Genomic DNA, 20,083 nt, shown 5'->3' on the forward strand with positions numbered 1-20,083 from the left:
CTCGTAAGGATTTCTGACAGACTTCTTTCCTAGCCCTACCTAGAGATCCGTGGTATCACTTATTAGTCTCCTGTCCAAGAGCTAACCAGGTTGGGCCCTTGGACCCTGAGCAAATGAGACTGGTCACCTGAGAATTATTTATGCCGATGATTTTGGCTGCCAATACACTTGTTTTAAAATTAATGTCATGGGTTCCCAAATACCAACTCTCATAAAGACCTCTGTCACTACATTCTGAACTGAAGTGTATTCCAATAGAGTTGCCAGATACATGGGTACCAAAAGGAGGACATAGAAACACAAAAAAGAGGACAAAGGACGTATTGAATGTTTCATTTGAATAGTTCTGGATTAAAACCGCAATCAATACAATTTTATTACAATAGCCGCCAATAAATGTCTGACCAAGAAACAGTCATGTTAAAAAATAAAAATAAATTCAATGGAGGCTTTTTTTCCCAAATACCAAAAAATCATTATTTAAACAGCCAGTTGTACCCAAACCCACCCTGGCCTGGCTGTGGGATCCCCTGGCCACTCACACTCTGCACAGGCTCAGAGGCAACCTTGCTAATCTGGATTCCCAAACAAGGCTCCGGCGCAGGCAGGGGGAAAGCGGTGCCGGGCAAAACGAGGCAGCCTCCCCTCCCTTGAGGGTCATAAGTTCAAGGCTGGGAAGTGTGGGAGTTGGAGTCCCTGAAAGTGACCTTGAACACATACAGTCCGGGCACTCGCCTTCCCATCAATGTGCTCGAGCGCTGCTTGCTCCTGCCTGGCTCGGTGGGCAGCGCTCTGCTCGCGCTGTCTTTCTGGGCTCCACATGGGCTGGGTGGGCATGTAGGATCACGGAGCAGCAGTGGCAGCGGCCAGAGGAGGCGAGGGCTGTGCTCCAGCAGCAGGTAATGGGGGGCGGATGGGCAGGTGGGGGTGCGGAAAGACAGGGGGGAAGGGGTCCTTCCACCTCTCCCCCTCCCATCCAACATTATAACATAAAATATACAAAACCTGATATTTTAAAGGTTTTTATCTTTGCCTGCTGGACAGATGACATTAGGCTAAAAAGGAGGACATGTCTTACTTTTGCCTGATGTCTGGCAACCCTAATTTCCAAAGACACTTCCAAAAGTATCTAAGGCATGTATCACCATAGCCTGGTCAGACCTTGTTAAGGCTCACAAACGTTTTTCTCTCAACTGTGAGAGGGCAAGTTTTTGAAATTGGTCTCAGAATATTTTTACATTTGGGAGATTCTTTTGTGCAACTGCACAAGAAGAGTGACTGGTGTCTTGCATGCACATTTAAGACCTAGAAGAATATGATGGGACACCAGACTGTCCTATTGTGCTTGGTTCATATGCAGTGATGCCTCGCAAGACAAATGCCTCGTGCAATGGAAAACTCGCAAGATAAAAGCATTTTGCAATTTTTGGTGACTCGCAAGACAAATTTTTCTATGGCCATGCTGCGCAAGACGAATAGGAACACATTAATTAAATTTCAATGCATTCCTATGGGAAACTGCACTTCGCAAGACAAAATTTTCTCAATACAAAATGACTTGCGGAATGAATTATTTTCATCTTCGGAGGCATCACTGTGTTTGTGTGCATGTGTGTGTGCACGTGCGTCCATGCTGACATTCAGAAAGGGAAAAAAAAGATCCAGAGACATTCTCTGCAATCTGTGCAAAGCATGATTTTAAAAGTGCTTCCTTTTTCCTTTCATTTATTTCCACATGTTCACTGCTGTTTAAACAGAAGTTGGTTTCCAACAGTTGAACGATGACCTTCTTCTTCAATACAGCTTGTCGATGATCAAGGAGACATACTCTTCGGCTATCTTAACAGTCTTTTGAAAACTTTCACAAACTGGTTTCAGTGTCTTCACAACCTCTTCCAGGTAACCTGCAGCTAATTCAACAGGACTGGGGCTGTCCTTCTTAGATGTCTGTCCCCGAATAGCTGCCCTCATGAAATTGGTGAGTGAAAAATTTGTGTTGTTTACTGACTGACTGCGAGGCCTTGCTTCTGTTGACTTTGTCTGGGATGAACCAGGGCTGGGGGTGTATGGAAGTGCTTTAGCAATCTCATCATGGGTCATGAGAAGGTCCCCAACTCGTAGAGCCAGTACTGGTGAGTTTGATAAGTCCCGAATGGCAGACTCTAGTTTTTCTGGCAGATTGCCATGTTTCATCAAGACTGCAGAAATGGGACCACAGATATTTTCAAAGACTCCCTTATATTGGGCATAAATGTCGCGTAAAGTCTTGATTCTTTCATCCACTGAGGGGGTAGGTGTGGCAATCTTGGAATATAATGGAAGGCTGACTTTCTGCTGGATCTCTGTATCCTTAGACTCCACAATCTCCTGCATCTCCCTCAGAGCACTCACCAGAAGCTGGAGGTTCTCTTTGATGCTAAGGTTTTCTCTCACTATGTTGATAGACAATTCTGTGCCAAGAAACTGGTTGAGCATTCGGAATATGGTGTTCGTAGACGAGACAAATATGTAGACGCAGTCATATAGATTGCGGCTGGCATTACGTATCCTTTCCTTATCCTTCTCTGCACCAAAGAATGAAAGCATTTCCAAAAACAGAGAGAGATGTCACACTGAAAGAGAAAGCAAAGAAAACTCTATGGAATAAAATCAATAAAACTGTTGTAACAGTCACACATCTTCTGAAGTCCCATTAGCAGCAATGATTATAAAAACCTAGAACAAGATAAAATTTATTCTACATGAACGAAGCATATACAAGACATATTCACAAAGGCTTTCATGGCCAAAATCCGATGTTTATTGTAGGTTTTTTGGGCTACAGCAGAACAAGGCCAAACAGCCTGAAAAACCTACAATAACCATATACAAGACATTTCTGAAGATCTAGTTCTACACTTCCAGCTAAAGAAATATATGTTATTGGATAGTTAATTACTTAAAAAAATTTTAAAGCAACACACACATATTTCTTGTGTGGAAAAAATATGGACCATGTATAATAACAGAGACACTAAAAAAATCTAAAATATATTTGGAACAATATGACTGCAATTAAATGTGGCTGAGATATAGCAGCAGAAACTGCAAGGTGTCCATTTAAATTCTGAGTTGAAGCAATGAAATGGCAATGATGGTTTACTGTATGCCACTATTAAAATTAAGCACATTTTTTCATGTCCAAAATGTACATTATGGTTGGTCTCTCATTAAGAACCAACATTCACTAGTGTTCCAAAAACAAGAATCTGACTACATGGTGTGGGGATGCAGGAAATACTATGGGCTTGAAGGCGGGCTTATTCACATTTCCCACCATTGATCACATGATACAATGGAAATGCGAATCCACCCTGTCCCACAGCCCCAATCTGTACGTTTTCCTCCTTAGCAGAGACTTTTCTATTTTCAAAAAGTTGAATCCCTTCACTTTGGTTCGAAGTGTATGATAGCTTTGAACCGATGCAGTAAGGAAAGCCCACTTGCAGGGAGCAAACGTCTTTCCCAAGGCACTTTTCTTTTTTCATTTTACACAGTTCTCTGTGGGGAACACTCTTGTGGTTATTTTTGTATGATAGATAAAGAAATGTAACTTGTCTCTAAGAGTGAGGTTGTTGTTTTTAAAAGATGGTGAGATAGCTGTACCCAGTAGAGTATACTGGACAACATGATGGACCAGGACTCTGGAGACCAGCTTTCAAATCTCCACACTCATCAGTGGAGTTGAACAGGTAAAAACAGTTCTTAAATATCTCACTGACCTTGCAAGCTCTATTAGGGCCTATAAGTTAGTTCTGGCTTGATGGCATGTAACTAACTAATTAACGAGATACCTATATATGAAAATTGAAGTAGAAAGCCTTTTTATTGTTTGGAAGAAAATTCTTTATAATGGTGCCACCTACAGGGTTAAATGCAAAAGTTCAAGGAACAGCAAAAAAAAATCTCTTGTTTTGAATCTTTCAATCACACAAACATAAATTCCCTGGTGTGACTTTACAGCGAATGATTAGCATTTCCCTCACTGTGCAGTCACACTTTCAGGCCTATCTTAATGACTGAGCACACAGACCTGTGAGTCAAGATCAATGATAAACATCAATATTGTGAGTAGAGATGGGCATGAACCGCTCTTTTGGCGATTCATGCTGGCTCGTTTACCAGCCGAACAGGTGTTTGGTGGTTCCCAGCTCTGCCACCTCTGGCACTGCCTCTGAGTGGGTGCCTGCTGGATGAGGCTGGGCGGGGAAATGCCAAACACCTCACGAATGGCATCCTTCAGTCCCAACAGACTATGGTAACGTGCTCTGTATGGAGGACCTGGAGAGTGTCCTCTCCAGTACACGAAGCCTGGGTGAAATAATATGGAGGATTGGCTGTTACCCAAGCAGCAAATCCCCCCTCTCCACGTTGCTGAAATACTTCAATGGAAGAGCAAGAACCAATACAACTGGTTCCAGCGACGTCACAGGAGTTGCCAGAATGACACGAACTGCCTCCGGGACTCCGACTCCGGATTTTGCCTCAAGGTTTACTCCTGAAGCCTTTTCCATCAGTGGATATAGCCACAAGGCAGTGGCGGTTTGAAACCGGAGTTTTCCTTCTCACAGATGGGCTGCCTTCCAAGGCTGACGAGCCCCACCTATCTGGCACCAAACACCTGTTTGGGTGGCAAACGAACTGGCACAAACTGCTGAACCAGAGGTCCATGCCCATCTCTAACAGTGATCTAATTTTCAAACTAGCAGTGGCACCCAGTGTGGTGCAGTGGACAGAGTGACAAACTAGGTCCCCGGAGACCAGGATTTGAATCCCCATTTGGTCATGGAAACTCATTGTAGGGGTGGAATCAGTAAAACCACTCCTTAAATAGCTCACTTCCTTTGAAATGCCAAGTGTGATGTGTGATGGCACCTAACTAATTAATTATATCTATGGAGATTCTCAGTCATCCAGGTGTGGTTATCTGGAAGTTGAGTTACGGCAACTGGACTTCTTCAGTCTGAAGAAGCTACTTGGATCAGTAGTGAAACGTTTCATCCTAACAAGAAAGCAGTCCAATTGCCATGACTCAACTTCCAGATAACTAATTAATTTGGCCTTTAGACACTAACCACGTTTATTTCTTATGGGGTATGAATCAAGGTCTTTTAGATTTAGAGGCATAAGGTTTTACACCATAAACAGCAAATTTATTTTATATCAGGGAAATCAACGAAGAAGCCACATAAGCCCATTAAGCTGTTTCCCCTCCACCCTGGCCCTCATATAAGTCAGGCATCAAGTTCCCGTCCAGCTGGTGTTCCCAACATGTTGCCTGGGTGTTCCTTCGCCTACTTTTATCTACTTTTCATGTGACATTTGTTTACCTCTACTTCTCCCAGTTCTACTACCAGAGCTTAGCTTCTTGTTTATTTATTGCCAGTTCTGAACAGTGTGCTAAGCACTGATATTGCTCCTTCCCTACAGGGCTTGGATGCTGTATTAGATGGACAGAGGAGAGATGAAGACAGAAGTCATGGACTGACAGTTAGTAACGGAGATTGAGGGAAATTAACTGGCAATAAAGGCGCAGATAAAGTGAAGCCAGTGGAATTAAAGGGAAAAAAATCCAAATCTCAAATAATCAGAACCTTCCCCAACCAGCTGTCCTAAAAATGTGTTAACATGCCAGCTCCCAAAAGTCCTCAAGCAAAACCTGTCCTTATGTCCAAGATCCTCCCACAGCGCCTACTCACAACTAAATCCCATTCAGCAAAGTTTCAAAAATACTAATTGAAAGTAATAGATCATTCTCCATAAGAAAGAAATATCATTTATGTTCTGTTTATGTCAAAAACCTGCTTATGTAAGACATTTTTTTCTACAATGGTCCACCCAAGTCAAATACTTTGTTTGAATAATGCTTTCTTTTGTCACATCAAAAGACTAAGGTACATAGACTAAGGGCAGGACTATACAATGGCTGAAATCTTTTGTGGCAGTAATGCAAATGGTGTAACTTTAGGAAGCAAATTGTGGCAAGGTAAGAAATTGCTGTAGATAGCTGTTGCATACTGAGCCACACAACTTGGCCTGAAACAGATAATGCCTAGGAGATTGTTTAACTAATGTCAATTTGCATCCAAAAGCCACATTGTGTCACTGCAACAGGATTTCAGCCACTGTATTAAACACAGTTTGAAACGAACCACTTACTTAAGGCAGCCACTTTTACTTTGAATTAGGTTGGGCCTCATGTGGGTTTCCTACTAAAAACTCTTGCCATGTAGAGCTTTTAGATAAGATGACTGTTATTCAGGCAGCTACTTAGTACTGAAAGTGACAAATAACAATCGAAAGGGAAGGTCTGTGGGTGGGGAAACAGAATGGGCATGTGATAGGGGTTGGTATTATATACAGTATGGCTGCCTTTTGCTCTATAGTATTTCAAAGTGCCAGCTGAACATGAAGCAAGAGTAGGTAGTAATAGATGTTACCTTGTTCAAGAACACATCTTGTGTGTATTATTAGCAGAACTTGAAAGTGCCACTTTGTTTGGATTACACACACACACCCATGCCACACGGCCACGGTAGCTGAGAATTCTGGGAGTTGAAGCCCAAAAAGTAACCTTGTGAGCTCTTCTTATGAGTCAAAAGGTCAGGTCTAGTTCACCTTTTTGTTGTATGTAATTAACTGAATGTTCATGATGTTTACATTGACTCACAGATGGTGAGGAACACTTGCACTTAACCCTTAAGAACATAAGAGCATAAGAAGAGCCCTGCTGGATCAGGCCATAAGGGCCCATTGAGTCCAGCTTCCTGTCTCTCACAGTGGCCCCACCAGAGGCCTCTGGGAGCACACGAGACAACTAGATACTGTACCTGTCTCCTGATACTCCTCCCCTGCATCTGGCATTTTGAGGTACCTTCCTTCTAAGCCTGGAGATTATACATCCCCATCATGGCCTGTAACCTGCAATGGACTTTTCCTCCAGAAATCTGTCCAATCCCCTTTCAAAGGCATCTAGGCCAGATGCCATCACCACATCCTGTGGCAAAGAGTTCCACAGACTAACAACACGCTAGTTAAAGAAAGATTTTCTTTTGTCTGTTCTCACTCTCCCAGCACTCAATTGGAGCGAATGTCCCCTGGTTCTGGTATTGTGTGAGAGCGAAAAGAGCTTCCCTCTATCTACTTTATCCACCCCCTGCATCATTTTATACATCTCAATCATGTCCTCCCTCAGATACCTTTTCTCTAGACTAAAGAGCTCCAAATGCTGTACCCTTTCCTCATAAGGGAGGAGCCCCAGCCCAGTCATCATTTTAGTCGCTCTCTTCTGCATCTTTTCCAGTTCCACTATGTCTTTTTTTCAGGTGTGGTAACCAGAACTGGACGCAGTACGCCAGGTGCAGCCTTACCAGTGTTTTGTTCACCCTTAGCATTTTTATTTTGGAATGGTTACATCTGCACACAAAACATAGGTCAGCTTTTGGGGACGACCTGCAGCATAGCTTCCACAATCTTCTGTCTACCAAAGGATAGCTGAGCGTCAGGCGCTGGGACTGTAGCCGTGCGGCTTGTATTGCTGAGCTAAGCAAGCACGGGATGCTGCATGTGCAGAGAAGCACGAATCAACTGGACACTAGTAACTCCTACAATCAACAAATAAGAGCACAAAGAGAATGACTTTCTGCAAGACCTCTCCCTAACTAAGTGCACTGCAGTTAAAGGATGATGTGGATGATGATCATTTGGAAGTGAAAATTAGGATTTGAATACTAACTGATCGGAAAGAAACATTACTGAATGAACCATGGAGAAACAGATATCAGAGAAGCTTTTTACTTAACAGTAAATCTGTCAAAGAGCCTTTGTTGCTGACAGGAAAAGGTGAGTCTTTCTTTGTCTTGTTTTTCTGTTTGATTCCACTTGCAAGGCCCCCATCCTCCTTTGGCAGTGCAAAGGTACAAGCCTCTGGAACTCTGCATGTTACACTGAAGCCTACATGCCATTGAAATACAGTGGGAAATGCTCATGAGGGGTTGTTAGCCAGCTATCTAGCATTGCCCAGACAAGAAGACTGAGCAGCTGCTATAATCCTTTGGATGATGTCCCCTCTGCTCCTGCCAGTCATTTTGGTACAGGCTACCTTTTACCCCTGTTAACAGCAGGAACTCTGTGTACTGGTAAGATAGGCATGGAATGGGATTATTCCATTAGCTCTTCCACTTAACTCTGTTGTGAATTCTTGCCAGCTACATTTCAATAATAAACCTTATCTTCCTTTTTTTCAGAAGAAGACCCTTTAAGTCCCACTATACAACAAATCTCTGCGTATGTGTGTAGGGTCATGTTGTGATACGAATCCATGAATTTGTTGAAGAACACAAAGTGCTGGATCAGTACAAGTAAGTCTGTTATTATATCAGTGGTATAACTTGAAAAGTTGTTTCTAAACAATGTACATTAGAACCAGGGCTCATATTGTCGAAGCTCTGAGACTTTCTGAGCAGAAGGGACTATTCCAATCCTCTCAGTAGCTGGGAAAGAAATCTGTTTTCACAGGAACCATATATTAGCTGAAATCTAGCAGTAAGTTGCCACTAGAGTAGGTCCATTGAATCAATGGAGGTGTGGTGAGTCAACTCCTCTGTAAGTTCCATTGATTCACAGGGTCTATTTTAATGAAGACTTACGACTGAATTTCAGCCATTGTTTTAAATTATTCCTGCAGGAATGCAAAATATTTAAGTTGGTCTTGAATGGGAAGTTTGGATCCATTAACTTTATAAAACGTCAACCCAAAATTGTTAACATGTACTGATTCCATGGGCTGCCTGTCTGGATTCTTCTTGTTGGGTGGAGTGAATGTGGAGATGGACACAATGAGCATCTGCACTTCCAAATTTAACTACGCCACCATATACAGTGGATAAATCAATTGGTCAACCTGTGAATGAATGAATAAATGAACAAAAAATGCTGAATAAAATATGCAAATGTTTAATTTATTATTAAACAAAAATGAATCTCATAACTCTGAGGGGTCTCCAAGCTGCTCTGAGAATCTGTTGAAGGTATAAATCAAATATGCACTTACATATACAGTGACTTTGGCCCTATACAGACTACAGATATGAAATGGTTTTGCAACTGAATTGACCTGCCATGGTTTCCTTCAAGAAATCCTTAAAACTCATAGCTGGTCCCATTAGAAAACTATAACTCCCAGAGTTCCCTGGGAAGAAAAGCTAACCATTCAGTTAGTTTAAATCTGTAATGTGGATATATCTTTAGACTATGAGAAGCTTGAGAGAGAGAAATTGCCCTCTATCATTATTCAATTCAAATGCTTATGCAGCAAATGCATTTTCCTCTTTCATTAGCAGTTCGTCTTTGCAAAATGAATCTAAGTGATCTCCTCTACCCTGGGAACTCACGTAGACGTCAAGATGTGATCAAACTGCACCAGGAACTGCTTGATGGAATGCGACTTGATTTTGAGGCTACCAATGACCTGATTGGAACACTGAACGAACATTTGGGAGCCAAGATGATGGCCATTAAAATGAAGGAATGTGGTACCGTTAAAGAAAATTGTGACATTATCATCCAAGCCATGAATATTATTCAGCAAGAGATACAGAAGTTTGATAAAGAAATAAAGGAAAGGTTAGAACCAGGGATGTACCAAAAGCTTTATGATATCAAACAGCCTGAGCTAGAGAAAATTGCAGTTGTTCAGAGGATGGTCTCCATTATACTTGGGGAGGCTACAGCTTCTGCTGGTGCAATTATCATGAAATTAATCTGTTCAAACGTTGTAATCATTGCTGTTAACAAGCTAGTGGCTCTGCTTGCTCAGATTGGGGTATCTGTTCTTGGGGGCATTGCCCTTAGTGTTCTTGGTCTGGGTATTGACATCATTCTTCATGCCATCCTTGGGGCGGTGGAAAAGGAGCATCTTCTAGCATCCATTCAAAGTTATGAGCAGCATTTAGCTGAATTCAGAGATGCCTCTGAGACCTATCGGTGTGCCATTGCTGAAGTAAATGCATTGGTGAAGGACAAAGCTAAATTAACGGAATTTGGAAATGTTCCTACCCATCAGTGACATAAATTTCCTTTCCTTTTTTTAGTATGACTATTTCATTTCTGAACTTCAAGATAGAGAACTTAGAGGCAAATAAAGTGTAAGAAGACACTTGGAGTGAACAGTAAGAACCCATCCATTCTGGGTTTCTACAGACTTGTTAAACAAGCTAATACCTTTACTCTAGCTTAGTTCCTGCACAAGCAAGATCAAGACACACAAAGAAGAACCATTCTGAACTTCCACAGATTATTTGAACCAGACTAAAAGATATAAGAAGGAGCATCTTTTAAAAAGTAACTCTTTACAAAGTTTATAAAGAATTATTTGACATACATCCAGAGCTTCACGTAGAAATAGAACTGGGGAGGATGAGGTAGACATAAAAACAGAGAAAATAAAAATGACAAGACATTTGTGTAATGAGAACAGAAGCTCTCCAAACAGGGACTATGTCAGGGATAGTATCCAGAGGCCATCCCCTCACAGACAGAGCCAACGAACTCACAACAGAAATCAGCTGAGTGCCAATACCATATGTATTAGTCTCAGAAAACCAGCAAGGTTTCTCCTACTAAAGCTACGCCCCCGACCCCCTCTGCTATTCCTTAAAGAGGGCTTCAAATCCTCTTATGCTGCTTGTACAAACACTTTGGAATACAACAAAGAAGACAAAAAGGGAATCTATATTATGTTATTATAACCAGTTAGCCATACAGCCTGTTGAAAGCTCGTGTGGCCTATAGGGACAGAAAGGAAAACAAACATTCTGTTAACAGACTATTATAGGGGTGGCAACAAGAAGACCACAATTACAGTAACCTCCAGCAGATTAGAACTTGAGCCCAGGATGGGAGAAGGGGGAAAAATCTCCCACTTACCTTTGTTGATGTTGTTTAGTCGTTAAGTTGTGTCTGACTCTTCGTGACCCCACTTACCTACTGTGTAGCAAAACAACGTCAACCACCAGGCACATGGAAGGGCAAAGGAGAGGAGCTCTCATTTGAACCACCAAGGCAGGCTCCACAAAGCTCCCTAACATGGGTACAAAAGCAAACAAGAAACAGATATGTTATGGGGCATTTGTCCTCAGCCACAAAAGCTACTCAACAGAAAAGCCTGTTGTCATGTGCCATCAAGTTGTTTCCAATGTACAGTATTTCAGCCCTACAAATTAGTGCCCTCCAAAAAGTCCTAACATTAATGGCTCTTGCAAAGTAATAGAAGGGTTTAGCCACATTTTGCATGCAGAAGATCCCAGAGGATGAGATAAATATTTTTTTTCCTGTAATGGCCACCTCTTCATTCCTTTAGCTGGTCTGAAGATGAAACACCTATCTTCAATGGTGAAACAGCTTTTTGTGCTGCTGCTTTCAGTTGGGCACCAGTATATTTTTTCATGAGGCTGGTTCTGTGGGCAGAGCAGGGCCTCTAATAACTTCATAAACCCTCAGCTAGCAAAACTAGGATATAATATTGTGCTCTTATTAAACAAGCTAAATGTCCTTTCTAGCTAACAATAATAATCATGTGCTGTCAAGTCAAATCTTCAACCTTTTAAGGGTTTTTCTAGGTACAGAACACTCAGAAGTGGTTTCCTTTCTTCTGGGGTCAACGTGTGACTGTGCCGCTTGCCCAAGGCCATATAGGCTGATTCTACTCATAGGAGGCACAGTGGGGAATTGAACTCCAAACCTCTAGTTCCACAGCTGGATAGCTAAACTACGGAGCTATCCGGACAGCTTCTTTGTCTCTAAAGACACACTAAACTTTAACTATAATGATAGCTCTCTTTCATGGAATAAATGTTTTGTTTGCTTGCTGTGAGTGTTGTGCAGAATCATTTGTGTGCAAAAGTGACAATGCATATTAACACTCAAATTCCATATGTTTATGCCAGAATATTTACACTGCATTAAATCCTATTGAAATTAGTTGCAGAGGCGTTAACTATAAAATGTGTGGATGCACACAAAGTACGCTGAAGAATTACCATACAAGATGAATGGGAGGCCAGTGCTTCCCTTCTGTTGTTGCTGTTGACAAGTACCTCAGCAGATTTGCCCTGAAAACGTGTGAGTAGTGCCACTAAATAATCTAAAACTAATAAATAGTATGCCACTAAACTAAGGATAAAACTTAAATTGAATTAAAAGCATCTCACAGCTGTTTATTAGAGACTACTTTGTGAAAAGTTTTTTTAAAGAGCTTTCGGAAAATATCCAGCCTCTGACTTTGGTAAGTCTTCAGGCAACAGGAGATATGTTGCTAGGGGAAGCTGATAAGAGTGGGAGAACTGAAGTCATTTCACACATTTTTATCATCAGCATATTGTTATAGTAGGGGGGAGTCTCCACTGTGCCTCCTGAGAGGAGGCCCAGTTAAGAACACCCAGACTGCATCGGGCTGATGGAATCACATTCTGTGCTGCCTGTGCAGCCCTGGGCCAAAGGCATGGTTCCAGAACAATACCAGAAGGTGGGAAATTAGTTATCAGTACTTTATAAATGGCGCAATTATTTGTTTATTTATTCAAAATATTTCTACCCTGCCTTTCTCCTTAAAAAGGACCCAAAGCAGGTTACAACACTGAAAGGTGATATTTAAAAGTTGAAAGCTGAAAACAGTAAGTATACAGGGGTGGTTGACATCATTAAAAGAGAATATTTAAAACTACAAACAATGAATAAGGGGTTATCTTATATCTTTAACATGTAATATTAAGGCAAAGATCAATAAGTACACAGAAATTTTTAAAAAGTCACTCTGAGAAATGAAAAACAAAAAAAAAAATGGAAGATGCAAGTAGTACTAAAAACCCTACAAGGGTTGCCACAGGTAAAAAAACCCCCACAAAACTTAAAGGTACACCATCATTAATTTCCAGCTTAAAACAAATCCTAAATTGATTGATTGATTGATTGATTGTATTTATATCCTGCCTATCTGGTCAAACGACCACTCTAGTACAGAGCTCAACTCTGGAAGAAGACAGACACGCAAAGACATTACAGAATTAATACGTATTAGAAACCAATACATACATATTATTTAATCCTTTTAAAATGTGAATATGTCAGTGTATTAACACAAGGCTTATTCACGTTGACCATCAGAATTACACATTGTAAAACAAAACTATTTAAAAGGGAAGATCTTGGAACAGAATTTATACAATACTAAATGTGAGCCTTTTGTATCTATTATGATGAATTATGTGTCCCAGATTCTTTCTTGCTAATATGCTGTAATTTACTTAATTTTAGTTCAGGTAATAAAAACATACTTTAATAAACAACAAACAACTCTCTTACCTTGTGTTTTCTTAATTATTCCATCTGCACATGTTCCATTCCGAATCAGCCTGGGATCAAATAACAGAATAGTGTTACTTTCTTAAAATTGTTCCTAGATTTACTTATGATCCCAGAAACATAAATAAGGCCACATGCCAAGGGCTGCTTTGTTATTCCAGGAATAGTCAGACTCCATTCTATTAGTTCTCAATTATAGCTTTAGTTCACATGCTCTAGGATCTAGAAGAATTGTGTACATGGGTGAAAGCTTTCTCATGTACATGGGGGCATCCACACACATTCTTGTACACAGAAAGAGTTTATACATTTAACTAACATTCTAGAGAGGGAAAATGGTCCTGATCATATTAAGAGCTATACACCCTTTCAAACTGTGAAAGAAACATCAGCACCAGGACTGGGCATAAGTCCCCTGATTCAATTCCGCCGTCAGTTTGGGCTTGTGAACAGATTCTGATTGGCGTCATTTTTGCTCCGTCCAGCTTCGCTTGTGCCCCTGATTCAATTTGATGTGTAAGCTTCCCGGTGACTTACATTGGAACCAAAATGGCTGTAACTTTTTCAGTTTCACACTGAAATGCATGAAATTTGAATACATGATTGATCATGAAAAGGGGGAGTAAGCCTGCCAAATTTAAGACAGACAGCTTGAGGGTTTGCATCTTTGAAATTTGCTTTTAAAAAAGAGAAGAACAAATAGGCTGAAGTGATTTACGCTCCATCCAATTTGATTTATGCTCTGGACACAAAACAGTTTGTAAATTCACTTTTCTTTGGAGCCAGATTTAGTCATAATACCCAATCCATATCTTGTACAAATCAATTAGTCCAAAGTACTGTAAGCCAACTGATTAACTCAGCATTTGTCCATATCTGATGCATAACCCTAATGAGAACTAACTGCTCCTTCCCCCCCCCCTTGGTCTTTTCTATACTTTCTATACTTCTTTCTCAGCCTTCCTTGGCGTCTTTCTACCCATTTTGTCTTGTGACCACTGACAAGTGTATTTCAGTGGGTGTGAAGGAGACATGTATGTATCAGCACACTGAGCTATGTGTGCATTCATAAGACGCTCATTGGTCTAAAACACTTCTGCATAGGATTAAAGGTCAATGAAATACAAGTTCCTAATAAGAATACAAGTAAAATAGAAACACAGAAATCCCCAAGCAAACTTGCCATTCAACTTATTACGGTTCCTCAGAAAGAGAAGATGAAACGGAAGGAAAAGTCTAGTGGAGGAGAACTGGGCAGGAGACAGCTCATCTTGGTGTAATGTTATCAGTGGCTTTCACAGATGGTGACCTCATAGAGGCCTGTGAGGTGGGTTAGCTTGTCCTGCATGATACAAAAAAAAGACAATGATCTCATAGGTATGATCAGGGGAGCTAGACAAGATAACATACACGATTAAAAGGAAGCCAATTGAGTTATGTGCAACTTTGGTCTGTTTTTTAGGCTGTATAAATGCAATGCTCATAACTTTTTCTTTGCCCAGTTTTTATTGCTATCAGATTGCACTATTTCAACACAAGACATAGAAAGACCATTTTTTTAGGAGATTAAAATCATTAGTTATTAAAATGTATTAGTTTTTTGTATCTGTCTATTGAAGCTGCTAAAGAGAAAGCTAATTATTCTCAATGGCCAAAATTTTATTGTTTAGCACAGTAAGTTGCACTAGAGTAGAAACATAGAATCCTAGAATAATGGAGTTTGAAGGCACCTACAACGCCTTTGAGCTCAATGCAGGAATCCAAGTTTAAGTAGATCTGACAGACGGTTATCTAACTTTCTCTTGAATGTCTCCAGCATTGTCACACTCCTCTAACAGGAAGTTTTTCTTGATATTCGGTCACAATCTGACCTCCTATAACTTGAGCTAATTATTGTGTGTCCTGCACTTTGAAATGACTGAGAACAAATCCTGTCGTTCCTCTGTATGACAACCTTTCAAATATTTCAAGTGTTCTATCATATTTTCCCTAAGTCTTTTCTTCTCAAGGCTAAACATGCCCAGTTCTTTCAGTCTTTTCTCAGAGGGCTTGGTTTCTAGTCCCCTGATTATCTTTACTGCCCTCCTCTGCATGTATTTGTTTCTCTGTATGCTTCTTAAAGTGCTGTGTACAGAGTAGCTCCACTGAATAAGTGGGGATTTGGTGAGTCACCCCCTTTGTAAATTGCATTGATTCAAACGAGTCTATTTTAGTTCCGCTTTAGCATAGTAACTCACAACTAGAGTAGGCCCATTTGTCAGTGTAACTTAGGGAGGAGTTGACTCATCAAATCCCAAATGATTGAATTGGCCTACTCTAGTGCTACTGACTATGCTAATATCTCTTTTAATGAAAAAGACATATATTTCTCATGAGTAAAGAGTTCATGTTAATGCTTTTTACCTAATTGGTATCACACTTATTAGCATTCGTAGAGCCACTCTGGTATAATGGATAAAGTGACAGACTAGGACTTAGGAGACCAGGGGTTCAAATCCCTGCTCAGCCAAAGAAACTCTACCACTAGGTAATATAAGTTTGGTTTAATCTGACCCAAATTGACTAAACCTAGTGAGTTTACCACATTATCACCCCAATTCTCAGAGGGAGGACTCAGCTTTTCTATGCCCCCCACAAATACTCAGCCAAGCAGAAATATATCTGTTTCAAACAAAGGCCAAATTGAGAGGTGTGTGTATCCACATGGCCTGTGCTTATTTGTTTGGAGAACTGGATTGTTATACTTGATCTACAGCTAAACTGTAACCATAAAACAGCAACCAGACTCCTGACTTACATCTAAGACAGCCATGCCTGGCAAAATTTATCTTGCCAAGAACTTTTGGATTTTACATTTAAGAGCAACTTTCCTGGCAAAATCCATCTTGCCATGAACATTTGGACTTTAACTCCTTCACACTGGTACAAACCCAATGAAGTGTTTTAATCGACGAAAACTTGTGTATTCTATCATGGTTTTTTAGTGGTCTGTAAATGTATCACCTATTTTTGCATTTGGATTTTATTTTGTTTGGACCACATGGCTACCCTTTATTTCTACTGGGGTATATGTGTGGTAATGGTAAAAACTATTTCTTGAGTATCTCCCATACCATGAACCCCTTATTAGAGTTGCAATAAATTGGATGCAACTTGGTAGCGCCTAGCATAGCCTAGCCTAGCCTAATTTAACTTTACTGGGGCTCTTCAGGAACCCCGCACGGACTGGACTGCCTGTGTGTTTTGCGGGCAGGGGGAGTACAGATTCCTGCCCCAAACGACCCTTCCCCTGCCCAAGCACTGGCGCCATTAGCAGGGCGGGGAGGCAATGGAGTTCTCTTCTCTTTCTGGCAGTTAAGTGGGCTATGCAGACGCTGAGATACTATTTGTTAGGAGCTCCTTTTACGCTAGTCACGGACCATGCCCCTCTTCAATGGCTGAACCAAATGAAAGACACTAATCCGCAGTTAACTAGGTGGTACCTTAGTCTACAACCTTATTCCTTTCAGGTACAGTACAAGAAAGGCGCAGCCCATTCTAATGCACACTATTTCTCTCGGCAGGAAAGAGAGGAGAGTGAGATGGAAGAGAGGACGGTCCACTTGGAAGGGGGGGCGTGTGAAGGAGGAAAGAGGAGTGCGCCGTCCTCCGTGGAAAGTCATACTGTGGAAGAGGCCGAATGTGCAGTAGGAATACTAATTGACATTGAGCAGACGGAAGTAGTGTCTGAAAAACCAACGGAGGTGTGCCTTGTGGAGGAAGGAGGGGAGGAGCTAGATTTAATAGTTTGGGAGGAGATAAAAGGAGGAGAAAATGTGCGGGCTTTTAGAATCTGCACAGATGCAAACCCAGAGAGGAACAAGAATCGAGGGGTCCAGACTGAACCCATGCTCGGATTTGAGACTCCAGTAGGAGTTGCGGCCGGTTTTCCCAATCTGGCTACGGGAGGAGGTTTGTTGCCAGATCCGAACTTTCCCAGGGGGTCGGAAAAGTCTTGTGAGCCTTTGGAATGGCTGGTAACAGTACACCATCACAATTATCCTGGTGGGAGGAGGGTAATACGCCCTGGACCCGAATACCAGAAGAAGCCCCTGGAGGGAGACTGGGCGAGGCACCCTTGTTGCGGAACGGTTTGTGCCGTTCGGAGTGCCCCCCTCCGCCCAATGACCGATCGAGAGAGGTTCGGACCGGCCCCTTACTAGGTGATCAAGAAATACCCTCTGATGTGCGCGCGAAGAGGTACCATTTGTTAGATGACCGTATGTTACAGGATCCGTTTGATCCGAAGGAACTAAGTTTTGTAAAGAATAAACTTTCTAATGTTGGATTTTATGAAGAGCCTCCGACTCTTTTTCCCGCCTTCACCACCAGTGCCCCCCCCCCCCGGCTAGAGAAGAACTTCCTTACACCCCATCTTTCTTTTTTAGTCCTGGATGCATATTTCACTCTCTCAGCTGCTCCTCTCTTATTTTTATATCTTCAGAAGAAAGGGTGCCCCCCCCCATGGTTGAACTGACTGCTTTCTTCGCAGAAGAGGTTCATTGACTCCCATCAGCAGTTAAACGGGAACATATATTCTCTGATATCACTGCAGCTTAACAGAAGTTTGAGAGATGTATATATATTTAGCAGGCAGCCACTGAGCAAACACACACTTTACACAAAAGCACCTCACTACAATTACTGATTAATAAGAAGTCTACTTCACAAAGGTCAAGAGTAAAAATTTCAGTTAATTGTAGTGAATTTGAAGTATTTGATTTACAAAACTTTTTCTGATGGATGCTGTTATGTCTAGTACAGCATTTAGGTATAGTTAATATATGAATCAGACTTTATCTCATGTTTTTAAGGATTCTATTACTTTTAGTTGAGTGCTTCAGCAATGTTTACATCCAGAGCTTATTTTACATCCAGTTTTATCACCTTCTAACTGCAGAGCTGCTCATCATCTCTGTTTGTGCCCTGAATTCTATTAACTAAAAGGGAACATTTTTATTTACCATTCGTAAGCTTAAATCCTGCTTTTTTTGTTATGTATTGTAGAAGGAAGGTAAAAAGCATAGCAATGCACTCACTTCCAGCTGGCAATTAATGAGTCCCCACTAGGATTCTCAAGTGCTCACCAAGCTGGTGTATGCATGTACCATCAAAAATTGTAGCAGTGGCTCATTAATTGCCAACTAGAATTAAGTGAATGTTATGTCTTTTGTTTCTACCTGCAGTATAAAGCAACAAGACTTCACCTACAACTGTGTAAATTTCTACCAAGATGGGCCACCTGTGGCCCATCAGATGCTGCTAGACGGCACATTCCATCAGTCCCAGCTAAACAGTGATGGACCAGGGATAATGGGAGTCTACATCTGGAAGGCCATAGATTCTCCAATCTTGAGTCTGCTCTGTCTCTTCTTATTTATTTGCTTGATTAGTGTATATCTTCTGTCTCTTGTAGCTACAGTGGTTGAGCTCTTGACTTGCTGCTTAATCACATTTCTTTGTAAACCCACCAAAGGTTGCTTTTCCTGTAATTGCTATATTTATAAATTTAATTTAAAATGTAAAATTTATAAATATAAATGCACCTTTCATCTAAGCATGCTTAAATATAATTTTAAGTCTATTTTAATTCATGTTTGTGTTATAGATTTATTCAGAATATTTTATTGTCCTTAATCTATGATTTCATTAATCTGTTTCACTGCTGAATTATGTCATTTAAAAAAAAGATTTCTGTGGCAGTCTGCACTTTGTAAACTCTGCTAGCAGCAAGGCATGCAAGCTATAAAGTACCTCAGTGTCTCAGTGTAGAAAGAAAAGGTGAAATAAAGTGTTATTCATTGTCAATGTATTCGCAAAGGATGTATTATTCAGGTCTTTAAAAATGCAGCAATTTATTTAAATGGCTCACAAATGGACACCACTGCTCACCCATTCCTCATATTTTTGGGGGGAGGGCGCAATTTACGTTTGAGGAAAAGATGCCTATCCCCTCTGTATTGGTAGTTCTCTGTTTATCTTTTTGCAAATTCTAAACAGGGAATTGTTTGCTTTGGATTTCCTACACCAAACCTTGCACAGATGGCAATGAGTCTCATCATTACATTTTACTCTCAAACCCACAGCTCCATTCAGTTGCATGCAGAAGCCTCGTATTCTATTTATAATTATTGATTTAACTAAAATATTTATATGCTGCCTTTCTCCTAAATGATACAAGACGATTACAGTATTAAAACAAAGTTCAAAGCCAAATAATAAATTGTACCAATATTTTAAAAAGCATGAAACAAATAGCATATTAAAACTCTTTAATATGAGCAAGGTTAAAAATACAGTACAAGTAAAAACAGACTAAAACGATCCCTTTAAAATATCCCCTTGGTCGTCCTTTTATGCAGATAAGTGCTGAAATTAGGATTGAAATCCCCATTTCACTATGCTGCTCTCAGGAAAGTAATAGAAAATGTATTTGTTCCACGACATAAGATCATGGGACAGCCATAATGCTGAAAGAGCATTAACTAATTTCTCCATTTGGTTTTATTTGAGATATCATGCGGGCAACACACCATCATAGCACCGCTTCTGTTGCTGTTACGTGCCGTCAAGTCACTTTACGACAAGAATTAGTACGAATTTTAATAAGAATTCAGGACACAGACCTTATAGTGACTTTTATTTA

The 20,083-nt window shown here is 40.8% G+C and overlaps 2 protein-coding genes across 4 annotated transcripts; one reads left to right on the plus strand and one right to left on the minus strand.

Annotated features, from left to right (window-relative positions):
• The first annotated feature begins 817 nt into the window (after positions 1 to 817).
• Positions 818 to 13,389, plus strand: SMCO3 (single-pass membrane protein with coiled-coil domains 3). Of its 3 annotated transcripts, XM_078376089.1 has the most exons (6): positions 818 to 899; positions 1,900 to 1,978; positions 3,628 to 3,731; positions 5,470 to 7,881; positions 8,286 to 8,399; positions 9,378 to 13,389. In XM_078376089.1, the coding sequence occupies exons 5-6, from the start codon at positions 8,360 to 8,362 to the stop codon at positions 10,103 to 10,105; spliced, it is 768 nt and encodes a 255-aa protein (XP_078232215.1). In that variant the 5' UTR covers positions 818 to 899; positions 1,900 to 1,978; positions 3,628 to 3,731; positions 5,470 to 7,881; positions 8,286 to 8,359; the 3' UTR covers positions 10,106 to 13,389. The 3 variants fall into 3 exon arrangements, with proteins under 3 accessions (XP_078232215.1, XP_078232214.1, XP_072856306.2); XM_078376088.1 differs by lacking the exon at positions 818 to 899 and having other exon boundaries at positions 1,075 to 1,978; XM_073000205.2 differs by lacking the exon at positions 818 to 899 and having other exon boundaries at positions 1,075 to 1,978; positions 9,381 to 13,389.
• Positions 1,795 to 2,586, minus strand: C5H12orf60 (chromosome 5 C12orf60 homolog). Its single transcript, XM_020779183.3, has one exon. The coding sequence runs from the start codon at positions 2,584 to 2,586 to the stop codon at positions 1,795 to 1,797; it is 792 nt and encodes a 263-aa protein (XP_020634842.3).
• Positions 13,390 to 20,083: the final 6,694 nt, after the last annotated feature.

The sequence above is a fragment of the Pogona vitticeps genome, chromosome 5 (genome assembly GCF_051106095.1).
Source record: "Pogona vitticeps strain Pit_001003342236 chromosome 5, PviZW2.1, whole genome shotgun sequence".
Taxonomy (NCBI): domain Eukaryota; kingdom Metazoa; phylum Chordata; class Lepidosauria; order Squamata; family Agamidae; genus Pogona; species Pogona vitticeps.